The 12,809-nt window shown below is 48.7% G+C and overlaps 1 protein-coding gene across 1 annotated transcript in view; it reads left to right on the forward strand.

The window, feature by feature from the left end:
- Iqce (IQ motif containing E) overlaps positions 1–12,809 on the forward strand; it is a 48,068-nt gene that overhangs the window by 16,014 nt on the left and 19,245 nt on the right. Inside the window, exons 6-14 of the mRNA XM_026405680.2 lie at positions 913–1,026; positions 1,130–1,180; positions 3,994–4,064; positions 5,301–5,373; positions 5,618–5,667; positions 7,376–7,539; positions 9,001–9,056; positions 10,024–10,220; positions 12,131–12,235. Of these exons, the coding sequence (XP_026261465.2) occupies positions 913–1,026; positions 1,130–1,180; positions 3,994–4,064; positions 5,301–5,373; positions 5,618–5,667; positions 7,376–7,539; positions 9,001–9,056; positions 10,024–10,220; positions 12,131–12,235 (881 nt within the window). The remainder of the gene's footprint in view (positions 1–912; positions 1,027–1,129; positions 1,181–3,993; positions 4,065–5,300; positions 5,374–5,617; positions 5,668–7,375; positions 7,540–9,000; positions 9,057–10,023; positions 10,221–12,130; positions 12,236–12,809) is intronic.

Raw genomic sequence — 12,809 nt, forward strand, 5'->3', positions numbered from 1 at the left:
TGCAGAGCACGCACACACACCCACACACAGATGTCCCAAGCAGAGGTCAGGCTGCTCTTGAAGGGTGGCATAGGGACAATTCCCATCTTGTTGGAAGACTATTCTAAATGGACCTGAGAGCCCTGACACTGAACGGCAGTGCTGTGGTGCTCTTTAGCACTCTGGGAGGGGTCTTCTTGGCTAGAAATGTGATTCTGGAGAAATGGGGCTGACCCCATTCAGACTCACCAGTGTGGTCTCTGGGTAGAGTCAGCCTGGGTTCCAGATTCAGAAAGAAGAGAATTGCTTTTTAATACTCCATCCTTAGGATCTCGAGCATCAGTATAGTTTTTCTATATAAGCCATGTCTCCATTTTCTTTTAAAAATTGGGGATGGTACTGAGGTACAGCTTAGTAAAGTAGAGGGCTGCTTAGCATGTGCCAGGATCTGGGTTCCATCCCCAGGACCACCAGTACAAAATGGAGAGGAATATAATCATACCGATTTCATAGGCTTGTCATGCCATAGGCCAGAAAGTGCTTGGTAGGCAGTAAGAGATCAGTAAGTTCTGGCCACTTTTTAAAAACTTGTTTGAAATAATTACAGATCCCAGGATATGTGTACATGCATGTCCGGGATATGTTGTGTGGACAGTGCAGAGGGGCTGCTGTCCCCTTCACTTGCCTCCTGTGGTTAGGTTTCACAACTGCCATACAATATCCATACCAGAAAGTTGTCATTGGTACAATGTGAGTGTGATTGTCCCATCCCAGGTGTAGATTCAGAGTGTGTGTCCCTCTGTCATATCCCAAGTGCATGTGGCCCTGCATCCTGTCCCAGGGAGAGGTCTGTGGTGTGTGTTGTAGTCTGTGTCCAGTCCCAGGTGGCAATCCACAGTGTGTGCTGAGGCTTTTTTTTTTTTTTTTCTTTAGTCATTACATACAAAGAAAAGTGACGTAGATCTGATGAGAACAAAGCTTCGGCGCTTGGAAGAGGAAAATAACAGGAAGGATAGGCAGATAGAACAGCTTTTGGACCCAGGTCGAGTAAGTTCCTGACCTCATGGTGGACTCCTGTCTAGAGTCACTGTCACACGGGGGGACAAGCTGAGCTACATGTGGACCTCATGTCTCAATATGTTTACTGCAGGGCCCAGATTTTGTTCGGACCCTGGCAGAGAAAAGGCCTGACGCTGGTTGGGTAAGTAGTCTGGTTCCCCAGAGAGGAGAGCCTTCCCCCAAGACCGTAGACAGGAGCAGGTGCACACGGAGGGAAGCTGCTTCCCTGAAGCCCTTGCACACACAGAGCCTCCGGGAACCATTCTCTGTGGAGCCAAGGGGATTACCAGAAGATCCTTCAGGATTGATCAAGGGGAGTGAGTGGGACCCCAAACACATTACAGAGCAAAACAGTCACAAGGGTCAACTTCCCCATCATGCCCAGACACTCCTGTGCTCAACAAGTGTTCTGATTTAAAACAAAGAAACAAACAGCAATAAAATAAAATCCCTAAAGCAGATATAAACACCTCTCCCGTTGTACAGTAATACACAGCAAGTGGATGAAACAAAGCAAGGGTTACTGGAGACTGGTTAATGCTGTGGCAACAAACAAGACAGCATTTGGAGAAAAATGTATCGCCACAAACTCTATGAGTCAGGAAGTTAATTTTTTTTCAAATGTGAGAACTAAAACTGGAAGAGAGAAACTTTTGAGACTATTGAATACAAAGAGTAAAAAATAGTGGACTTGGTAATATAAAATTAAAATTTATATGAAAATCCATGAGGCTGAAACAATATAATGGGAGAGGGAAGGATATCTATCTATCTAACTATCTATTTATTTATTTATTTATTTTGGGTACTGGATGTTTTAACCCAAGGGTACCTTAGCACTGAACCACATCCCCAGCCCTTTCTTATTTTTTATTTTTTGGCAGTGCTGGGGATTGAACCCAGGGCCCTGTGCATAGGAGACAAGCGCTCTACCAGCTGAGCTATGTCCCCAGCCTCCATTTTTATTTTATTATTATTATTATTTTGAGACAGGATCTTGCTAAGTTTTTCCAGGTCTTGCTAAATGGCTGATGCTGGCTGGCTGGCTTATTTGTTTGTTTGTTTATTTATTTATTTATTTATTTATTTTAAGAGAGAGAGAATTTTTTAATATTTATTTTTTAGTTTTCGGTGGACACAACATCTTTATTTTATTTTTATGTGGTGCTGAGGATTGAACCCAGTGCCCAGCGCATGCCAGGCGAGCGCAAGCCACATCCCCAGCACTGATGCTGGCTTTGAACTTGCCTCAGCCTGAGATTCTAGGCATGCATTGACATGCCCAGTGGGAAGGATATTCTTGATCAGTACAACAGTGTTTTCTGGACGGGCATGTTGACACATGCCTATAATCCCAGTGGCTCAGAAGGCAGGAGGATTGCAGGTTTAAAGCTAGCCTTAGCAATTTAGCAAGACCCTGTCTCAAAATAAAAATAAATAAATAAAAAGGGCTGGGGATGTGGCTCAGTGGTAAAGCACCCTGAGTTCAATCCCCCAGTATTAAAAAAAAAAACCCTAAAAACAAAAACATTGTTTTCTGTCCACAATGTGCACAAAATCTGTACAAATCTCTAAAGGAAAAAGTCTGTTCTGAAATATATACATATATATGTCATATTGAAATATAATCCATTTAGCATAAATGAATAAAGCCTAGCTGTCTGCCTAGGAAAGCACTTGATCAATATTTAACAATGGTTGTGAATAAATTGATGTGGTTCTACAAGAAAATACATAACTTCTACAAGAAATTACATAACTCCCAAGTTATGTAATTATTGACTCTGCACATGTACATGGTCTCATTTGAACTTTTATATCAGGGACTTCAAACCCTATTTGTAAAAATCAGGAAACCGAGGTTAAAGATTTGCCCACCTTGGGCTCCCAGCTACTGACTCTATGCACTGTGAGGGCAGGCTGGTATCGCTCCCCACCCCATCACCCATCATCTCACCAGCAGTACGTACCTGAGTGAAGAGATTATTTTAAATTGCTCTGAGTAAACACTTTGCACCATAAAGCAACAAAAATAACACAAATGATCAAAACCATCAGCAGGGCTAACAAAAAAGTAGGTCTCCTCAGGACTTGAACACGGCATGCCAGGTTGGCACATCTTGTTAAAGCAGTGCATGGTCAAATCGTGCCTACCATTTATCTGACACTGCTCCTTAGGGGACTGTCTCTCGAGAAAGTAATCCAACGTCAGAAGCCATTTGCACAATGACATTTACAGCTGCCCACTTTGGCAGGAAATTTGAGGAAAGCCATTTAAGAAAACATATTCACCTACTACTAAATTAAAATCTGATTTACAAGTTGTCTACTCAAAAGAAAAGGATGTTCTTTAGGGCATAGAGGCTGTGATCTCCCAAGGAGACATTAACGGAGGAGGAGGAAATGACCCAATAGCGCAGCCTTCCTGCCCAGGTGGAGAGGAGGGCCCTGGGGATCTTCCAGGCAACCTGCTCCTGGGCCCTCTCACCCCACTGGAAAGACTGAGTTGTCACTGTGCAGGTGAGCGTCAGTGGCCTTAACGTCCAGACTTGTGATGGCTTCCTTTTTTAAAAAACAACTAACAGCACATCCTGCCCATTCTCCTAAGCACACAGTGCAGGGAGTTGGGTACCTTTGGGTGCAGACAGTTGGCCGCCATGTCCCTGCCCCGCCCGGCGGGCATCTCATGCCTCCCTGTTGACTTACTCAGCTCCAGGCAGTAAGAGGACACTGGGGCCTTTGTCGTTGCTGCGTATAGCCTAGAAGATAGCCACTAAGGAAGGAAGGACAGGTGGACGTGGAAGTGCCCTCAGAGGGCAGAAGTGCAGAGTGCTGTGGGGTCACCTAGAAGGGGACACCAACCAGCCTGGGGAATGGACAGCCGAGCCTGTAGCTGGAGACTGGGAGGCAAGCCCTTGGGAGACGGTGGCTGAGGTGGTGGCCTTCTGTCAGCAGGTCATCAACGGGCTGAAGCAGAGGATCTTCAAGCTGGAGCAGCAGTGCAAGGAGAAGGACAGCACCATCAAGTACGCAGCATCCTGGGGCCTGCGCGGGAAGGTTCTCAGGGTCCGGGCCAGGCCACCCTGCCACTGCAACTGGCCATCTTCTGCCTTTTACTTCCTTGTTGGTTTTGTTCTGCCTTCTCATTGCCACTTGTCTGTCAACCTCCGTCCATGTCCCCGTTCCCACCCCAAGTGAAGGCAGGGACTAGCTGCCTCTCTCTGTCTTTCAAATGTGCATTCTCTCCAGATTTATTTAGGAAGTGCTTTTCCCCTAGGGTTCCTTGGAATGAATTTCCTAAATCTTGATATAGCTGGTGGCACACAGACCCCGCCCCTGGCACCTCCCAGCCGGGCACTTGCTGTGGCTACCCAGGCTTCTTTACCTGTCTGTCTTTACCAGTCTGGTTGGTGTGAAGAGGTGGTCTTTCTTGGCTCTGCTTAAGTTCAAGTCTTAAGTTCAAGTCTCCTTTGTTTATTTCTTGCTAAAATTTGGCACCTTCAAGTGAATTGGTTATTTGCCAATTCCTCCGTGTTTCAGAGTGCTGACTCAGCTTTCACCTTTGCCTAAAGCCTATGGTCTGTGAGAACAAAATGACACAGTAACAGTATGAGGGGAGAAAACCATCCTCTTCTTAATAAAACTGGTCATTCTCCCCACCTGCCCCCAGAGACGGTCTGTCCAACCTCTGAGGACTTTCAGCACCTAGTCTACGGTTATCAAGGCAGTTTTATCTTTGGAGAAGAATGTCTTCTGGGAGTTTTCGACTCTTGGGAAGTGGTAGTCTAACCAGAGGGGCACTCTGGTGTGAGGACTCTTCCTGTCTGACACAGCATGCCCCATTTGTTCAACGCTAAAGCTCACTGAGGGGCCACTCTTCTCTCCCACCAGTTTCTTTCCCTGTCTCTCTCTTTTTTTTTTTTTTTTTTTGGTACCGAAGACTGAACTCAGGGATGCTTAACCATTGAGCCATATGCCCAACCCTTTTTTTCATATATTTTTTTTATTTAGAGACAGGGTCTTGCTGAATTGTTTAGGGTCTCATTAAGTTGCTGAGGCTGGCTTTGAACTCACAGCCCTCCTGCCTCAGCCTCCTGAGCTGCTGGGATTATAGCCGTGCACCACTATCCCTAGCTCCCGCCAGGTTCTCTTCTGAAGCCATGCCTTCCCTCAGTGTTCTGGGAACTCCTGTTCCTTTGGCCCTGGGAGGAGGTTTGCAGTAACCCAAACCTGCCATGTTAACTCTGAACTTGGGTCCTCAGCAAACTCCAGACTGACATGAAGACCACTAACTTGGAGGAGATGAGGATCGCCATGGACACTTACTACGAGGAGGTGTGTGCTCCCTCCGCGGCGCGTGGAAGGGGAGGGTGCCTGTGGGTGTGAGGGGGAGTCTGCTGACAAGGGGTGAACTGAGACCGGTGCTGGTCCCCTGCTTATCTTGACATGAAAATGAGTCCCAGCAGCTTGGTTCTTGCTTCCTGCCCTGAAGCAGGGTCAGGAATCTGGTGACAGCTTCTGGGGAAAGCTGTCTTGGTGCTCCTGTATGTTTTAACACATTCTAATTTGGCACTTTCAGATCCATCGTCTCCAGACTCTCTTGGCGAGTTCCGATGTTGCAGGAAAGAAGTATGATAACGTGGAGTCGAGTTCCGTGTGTTGTCTAACATGTCTAACAGCAGGGCAGTCGTTCTTGGAAACAGCAGCTCCTGCCCTAACTTGGCAGCAGTGCCCGCGTTGCCCACGCTGCTGATGGTTAGAGCGGGTCTGCTTCCACTCAGGGCTGTGCAGATGTGCCCCATCCTCCATGTTGGCAGCTGCCCCCATTCGCGCTCCACACATATGTTATGTGCACTGCACAGCAGCTACCCGTTCAGAATTGAAAATGCTGTTTTGCTTTTGGGATTCTTTTTGAGGCATTGGGGATTGAACCCAGGGGTGCTCTACCACTGAACTAAACCTCCTAGCCCTTTTTATTTTTTATTTTGAGACAGTCTCGCTCAGTTGCCCAGCCTGGCCTCAAATTTGTGTTTATCCTGCCTCAGCCTTCTCAGTACATGGGATTACAGGCATGTGCTTTTCAAAGCAAATCAACCTTACTAGGATTATTAGAGTCTTGATATTTATGATAAATGGATACATATTCTGAACAATCTCTGTAGACACTGGATTAGCAGATGCTAAGCCACTGAACCAAGGGAAATGTGGCTTGGATTCCTGCAAACCTCACACTTTTGTCAACATTTAGGCCCACGGTGCTGACTCATGCCTGAGCCAATCTTGTCTAATACGTAGTTCCTCCATAAAGCTCATCATATCCTTGTGCCTAGGGACACTGGACAATGAGTGCCTCAGTACTACACTGTAAGGCCATTGTGAACAGTGAAATTACTAGTACAAAGCACAAAAATGTGAAATATTGTCTCTACACTAATAGACTGCAAACAGGCACTTACAGTATGAGAACTGAATCAAGAATACAGCAAGGCCTTGTTAGACCTCCGCTGGGAACACACACCAGCAACTCACCAGTCTTTTAGCACTCTGCCTGCGCATGGACTCCCTTGAGAGCCCCACAAGGGCCAGGCGCAGTGGCAGGAGGATTGTGAATTCAAGGACAGACTCAGGGCTGGGGCTGGGGCTCAGTGGTAGAGCCCAGCATGTGTGAGGCCCTGGGTTCAATTCTCAGCACCACATATAAATAAATAAAGGTCCATCAACATCTAAAAAAATAAAAATAAAACAACGACAGCCTCAGCATTAACAAGGCCCTAAGCAATTTAGCAAGACCTTGTCTCAAAATTTAAAAATAAAAATAAAAAGGGCTGGAGATGTTATTCAGTGATTAAGTGCCCCTGGTTTCAATCCCTGGTACCAAAAAAAGAAAAGCCTCATGAGGATTGATTGTGAGTTTGCAGATAAATCTTAATGAGTATGCAAACTTGCAAATAAGGAATCTGCTAGAAATAAGGACCACCAGTGTTTTAGTCTTTAGTGGGATAAGGCAAAATGAAAGCTTAAAAGGGACTTACATAAAAAAGAGTAAGTTCCTACAAGATTTTTAGTGATGGCATCTAAGATATGACACCAATAATTGAGTACTGTATTTTGCTATACAGATTTGTTAGCAATATGAAATCCTATTACGAGGGTTAGCGGTTTTGTTTATTTGGGGTTCTAAGTTAGTGTTCCCTATTCGGTTGCAAGTATTCCTCTGCAAGAACTCTGGGCTCACAACTGGACAGAAGTGAGCCGTGATTTGCACGTCCCTCACTTCAAATATTATTAAGCCAGTTGAGAAATCCAGAGCTCAGCCCCTCGATGTGGTCATTCCCAGGCTGCCGATGGAAAAGAAGGTGGGCATGAAGAGGCAGAAGAAGATGAGCAGCACTCTTCTGAATTTGTCCCGGAGCGTCCAGGAGCTGACCGAGGAAAACCAGAGCCTGAAGGAAGACCTGGACCGCGTGCTGAGCAACTCCCCCACCATCTCCAGACTCAAGGGTACCTTCCCCAAAGCCATTCAGTGAGGGAGGCACGGGGAGGAGGCCGTGTCTCATTCTATGAGGGAAGGCACCAGAGGGGCAGCACATGTTGTCCATGGCGCTTGCTTCCTCCAACTACGAAGACCCTAGTCCACGGCCTCACAGCAAACAGGTCCCACTAGGCAGAGTTACCCTAGTAGTGATCGCAGAATGCAGCTAAGCAGCCATCTAGGCCCTGGAGACAGAGCAGGGAACAGCAGTGTGGAGGTGCTTCATGGAGGTGACCGCATGGGACAGAAGGAGAAGGTTAAGTCCAAGCTGTCAGACAGTGAAAGTACTAAGGAGAAACGAGGAGGGCCCTTGGGGAGGCCTCACTGAGACACCGATTGCTGGGCCAGTTGTGCAGGCATCTGGGGGTGCCAGGTGGGCCAGCAGTGAGTGCAGAGGTCCGAGCGGAGGCCAGTGTGGCCCCGAAGGTAAACCACAGTAGTTGCTGCCACAAAGCCTGGTGTTGAGCACCAGGGGGCTCCGAGGGGCCCTGGCTTTATGCAGGGTGCGCTGTGCAGAAAAGGGGGTACTGGCAGCAGGGACTTCTGCACTCATCCTGGTGAGAGTACAGGTGGCCTGAGCCATTGTGGCAGCAAAAGTGGCAGGGTGCAGCTGGGCTCTGTGCATCTTTAAGGTGAAGCCCGCAGGAAATGTGGAGACTGAGTGCAGCCTATGAGAGGGGAGGCAGCAGGGTCCAGGGTTTCTGTCTGAGTAGCTAAAAGGACAGAGCTGGCATTGCTGAGGGGGACGACGGCAGCACATATCTGGGGAGAAGGGACAGGTGAGATCTGAGGTGTGTGCAGAGGTAGGCCAGGCAGAGACCTGGGCTGGAGAACTGGACGTGCAAACTGATGGAGCCAAGTGGGGCCTCAAGTGGGTGTGAGTAGAGGGGAGGAATGGGGTTGAGTCCTAACCCTAATGATATTTAGGAGGTTAGGAGGGGGAAGGGAGAGCCAGCAAAGCCAGGAGGGACGCCACTGGTGAGGAGCAAAACCAGGTCCAGAGGCAGCCTGAAAGCAAGTGGGAGGAGGACTAAGAATCACCCTAGGGTCCACATCTCAAGGGACCAGTGGAGTCAAAACCTGACTGGGGGGGCTGGGGTTGTGGCTCAGTGGTAGAGCACTTGCCTAGCATGTGTGAGGCACTGGGTTCGATTCTCAGTATCACATATAAATAAATAAAGTCCATTGACAACTAAGAAAATATTTTTTAAAAAAACACTGGTGTAGAATCAGGAAAGGACATCCCACTAAGACACTTGGAGATGTTGGTATCAGTGATTCTTAACAGCCAAAGGGAACAGAAATCATCCAGAGCTGGAGAAAACCCTTGGGTGGCAGGACCTGCCCACCGGAGCCCTGTGGCTTTGCTGATGGGTGGTTGGGCCAAAGGGTGCCAGGACAGTCTTTGAGCAGACCTGTGTGTCCATCAGGGTACGTGGACTGGAGCAAGCCTCGGCTGCTGAGACGAATCGCGGAGCTGGAAAAGGTGAGCGGGCGTCACGCCACCCCTTGCTCAGGACCTATCTGTGCCTGAGGGGCAGTGGGGCAGCTGAGGGACACAGACTTACACTGAGCAAGTAAATGGTGACCGTCCAGCAGTCAGTACAGTGTGGACTCAGGGCAAGGCCTGAGTTGTGTCGTTCACAGCCCTCACTTTTCAGATGGCCGCGCAATGTCATCAGATTCTGTGCATAGCTGCAGGGCTGAGCACGTGACCCTGGAGGCGCCCACAACCCAGCTGCTGGCTTCTGGCCAGACTTCTTTCTACTTGTTTAATATTTGAATTTGCAGAAAACTGTTCATTTACTCTCTGCTGACCAGAAAATTTAGGCAATTACCGTTTCCTCATACCCCACGTGGGTGCCTCCGTTTCTGTGGAACGGGTCCTTCCAGAATACTGAGCTTGAGCTCTCTGCTGTTTGGCAAACAGAGCAAACCCTGAGGGGAATGTTTACAAATAAGTTCAAAGTAGAAAATATAAGAAGTTTCTGTATGTTGTGTGTATTTACAAATAAAGCTGTTGGGAAATGCAGGCAGCCAGAGCAGACGCACACGGGGGCGGGGGGCTTCTGTGGGCTGGGTGTCGGCAGCATGGAAATGCTGGGTCACCTTCCTGATAGGACCGCAGCACAGCTGAAGGTTGGGAGCAGAAAGGTTGGAAATTCAGAAAGTCTAGGGAAGCAGTGGGCTGAGCGAGCACAGGGACCAGCCGTCTGTCCACCTTGCCTGCCTTGTGGCTTTTTCCTGTCGTGCTAGTGGCTCTCTGTCCAGGCCAGGTTCTCCCCTTTTGATCACAGACTTCCAGGAACTGTGTGGGCCAGTAGACTGGTTGATTCGGGTCACGTAGCAAAGCTGCTCCCACCTGCTGGAGACTGTCCCTGTGGCTTGTCGTCTGTCTCCTGAGTTCTTAACTGGAAATCAAAGACAATAACAAATGCCTGTTTTGCCTCCAGAAAGTAAGTTCAATGGAGAATGCAAAGCCTCACAGCTCAGAATCCCACAGACCAACTCCCCTGGCCCACTCCGTCTCCAACAGCGCAGCACACAAGCATCCTCGGGACCGGCCGGAGGAGCAGGAGCGCCTCCGGGGGGCAGTGAAGAGCTTGAAGGCAGAGCGGAGCGCGCTGCAGGCGCAGCTGCAGGAGAAAGAGTAGGTTCCCATGGGGACCTTGTTTCTAGGGCTGTTGTCATGAATTTGGAGAAATGCTGAGCTCACGGTGGTTGTTGTGTAAATACTGTTTAGGACTCAAGACTTCTTATATTTTGGTTGTAAAATCAAAGTTGCTTGAATGGCCAAAAGAAGACATTTAGATGCCACCTTAAAAGGGGGAGGTCAGGGAGAGTGCCGCAGGAGTCTCTTTATACTGAATTCCAGAGGAGTTCCCAAATTGTTCCCTGGACAGGAATTTACTGTCATTGATTGCATAAAATCAGTTACATCTTAGGCAGAATGGTTTTGAAATTCAATAATATGTTTATGGCACATGATCTGTCTATCAGACAAGATGTGTAAATGCTGTAAAATGTCCAGTGCAACCCTAGGAAGGGAGTTGGGAGGCAAAGTCTCACCAATGTTTCAAGGTCTGTAGTCCCCGCCGTGCGCTCTAGGCATCTGTCTCCCTGCTTCTATCTGTGGCTTCTCTGATCTGTCATGAGTGACTTCACCTGCCCATTTTCTGAGATGTTTATCTCAGGTTTGCAAGACTTCAGCAACCTTGCAACTTAGAGGTGAGTGGCCTGTGGAGTGGGGAGCATCTCATCCCCTGGGAGCTAACTGGAGATCAGGGCTTCAGGTGCTGCCAGGCCCTCTGATTGCATGAGTCCAGGGATCTGGGTGCACAGTGGAGTCAAGAAGAATCTCCTTGTTGCCTCCTGGTTCTCTGAGTGCTCAGTCACCTTGTGTTATGGTGGAAGGGAATCCCTCACACTCCACTCTTTCCACCTGAGTAGTGACCTCAGGATGCATTCATGTGAGTGATAAGTTCATTGTAAAAATTGGTATTTCATGGCCAGGCACAGTGAGTGGTGTGTGCCTATAACATCAGACTGGGGAGGCTGAGCCAGAATTGCAAGTTCAAGGCCAGCCTCAGAAACTTAGTGAGACTCTAAGCAACTTAGCAAGACCCTCACTCAAATTAAAAAAATAAAAAGAGCTGGAAATGTAGCTCAGCAGTAGAGACCCCTGGGTTCAATCCCCAGTACAAAAAAAGAAAAATTAGTATTTCAGAAAAAGGTCTTTACATTAAACTGGTCATTTTGGAAGGTAAATAATTTCTGGCATTATCTGTTATGCTATTGAATACCATAGCTACCACAGACTGAGCCCTTATCATGTGACAGGCGCTCTGCTGCACACTTAGCAGGTGACAGGCACTCTGCTACACAGTTTGGGAGCATCTCTGCATGGGAACCCTGAAGGGTTAAGTCGCACAGATAACAGTGGATCTGAGGTTCAGGCAGATGTCTTGCTCTAGAGTCTACTTTGTGGCTGCCATGCCACACACAGGTCACAGGAAACTCAGTGGAAATGCCTGGGCAGCCTTATCCTCAGGCTCAGTGAGGGCAGGGCCTGGTGTAGGGCAGGGCAGGTCCTTCCCCGGCTCAGACCTGCACCTGTGGTGTGAACCAGAGGGTGCTGCATGTGTGACTGTGTTCCATGACTATCCTGTGGCACCTCTCCCCAGGACTTCATATGCCTTTATTCCCTTGTCTTCCCAGCCCCTGGCAGTTCCTCACACATGCTGGTATCCGTGTGCCCAATCAGGACCCTCGGGGCTGCTCTTGACACCACATCTTTAGAATCAAGGGCCTTTCCTGACCCTCCCACCTCTGGTCCACTGTCCTAAGGAAAGGAGGCTAACTCCCTGCCTTGATGGCCTCTTGTTTTTTAAAATATTTTGTAGTTGTTGATGGACTTTCTTTTATTTATTTGTATGTGGTGCTGAGAATCGAACCCAGTGCCTCATGCATGCTAGGCAAGCGCGCTACCACTGAGCCACAACCCCAGCCCCAGCCTCTGGTTTTAATGAGGGTGGAAATGTCTCTGGTTCTTTCGTTCAGTGTGGAGGTGAAGCAGCTGCTTCAAGCAAAGGCCGACTTGGAGAAGGAGCTGGAGAGCATGAGGGAAGGCAAGCAGGAGAGGCAAGAGCATGAGCAGGTTTTGCGGTAGGTGATACATTTCACAGAGGACCCACCCACTTGTGCATGCCAGCCTTTCCCAGTGGGGGCTCAGCACAGCCTCAGAGAGGGTTTTGCAAAGGCCATACTTCTCCCTGAGATATTTCCAGGTGTTCTTTTGCCTTTGGAGTAGAAACCCAAACTCTGGGAAGAGGCCTCCATCAGTGCTGCCTCTGTCGCATCATGGCTCTGCCACTTCTGCCCCTTCAGAATGGGCCAGGGCTTCTCACTCCAACCCACACATTGCTGCTGCCGCAGGGAGTTGCCTCCCAGGCTCCTCCATAATAGCACTGTCACCAGAGCCAGGAAGCAACTGCCCATACCTGCACCGGCTGTTGCCAGATGAGCAGCCCAAGGCCAGGCCACACATAGGAGGAGCCAGAAAGGGAGCACTGCACACTGCAGCTTGGAGGGACCTGGAACAGGCCCCAGCAGTGCCATCCATCTACATAAAGTGTCAGACAGGCAGCTCCCAGTGACAAAGCAGAGAGGACTGCATGAGCCCAGCAGAAGGGAATAGGGAATGGTCACTGATAGGCACAGGGTCCTTATGGGGGTGCCT

The sequence above is a fragment of the Urocitellus parryii genome, chromosome 9 (genome assembly GCF_045843805.1).
Source record: "Urocitellus parryii isolate mUroPar1 chromosome 9, mUroPar1.hap1, whole genome shotgun sequence".
In the NCBI taxonomy this organism is placed as follows: domain Eukaryota; kingdom Metazoa; phylum Chordata; class Mammalia; order Rodentia; family Sciuridae; genus Urocitellus; species Urocitellus parryii.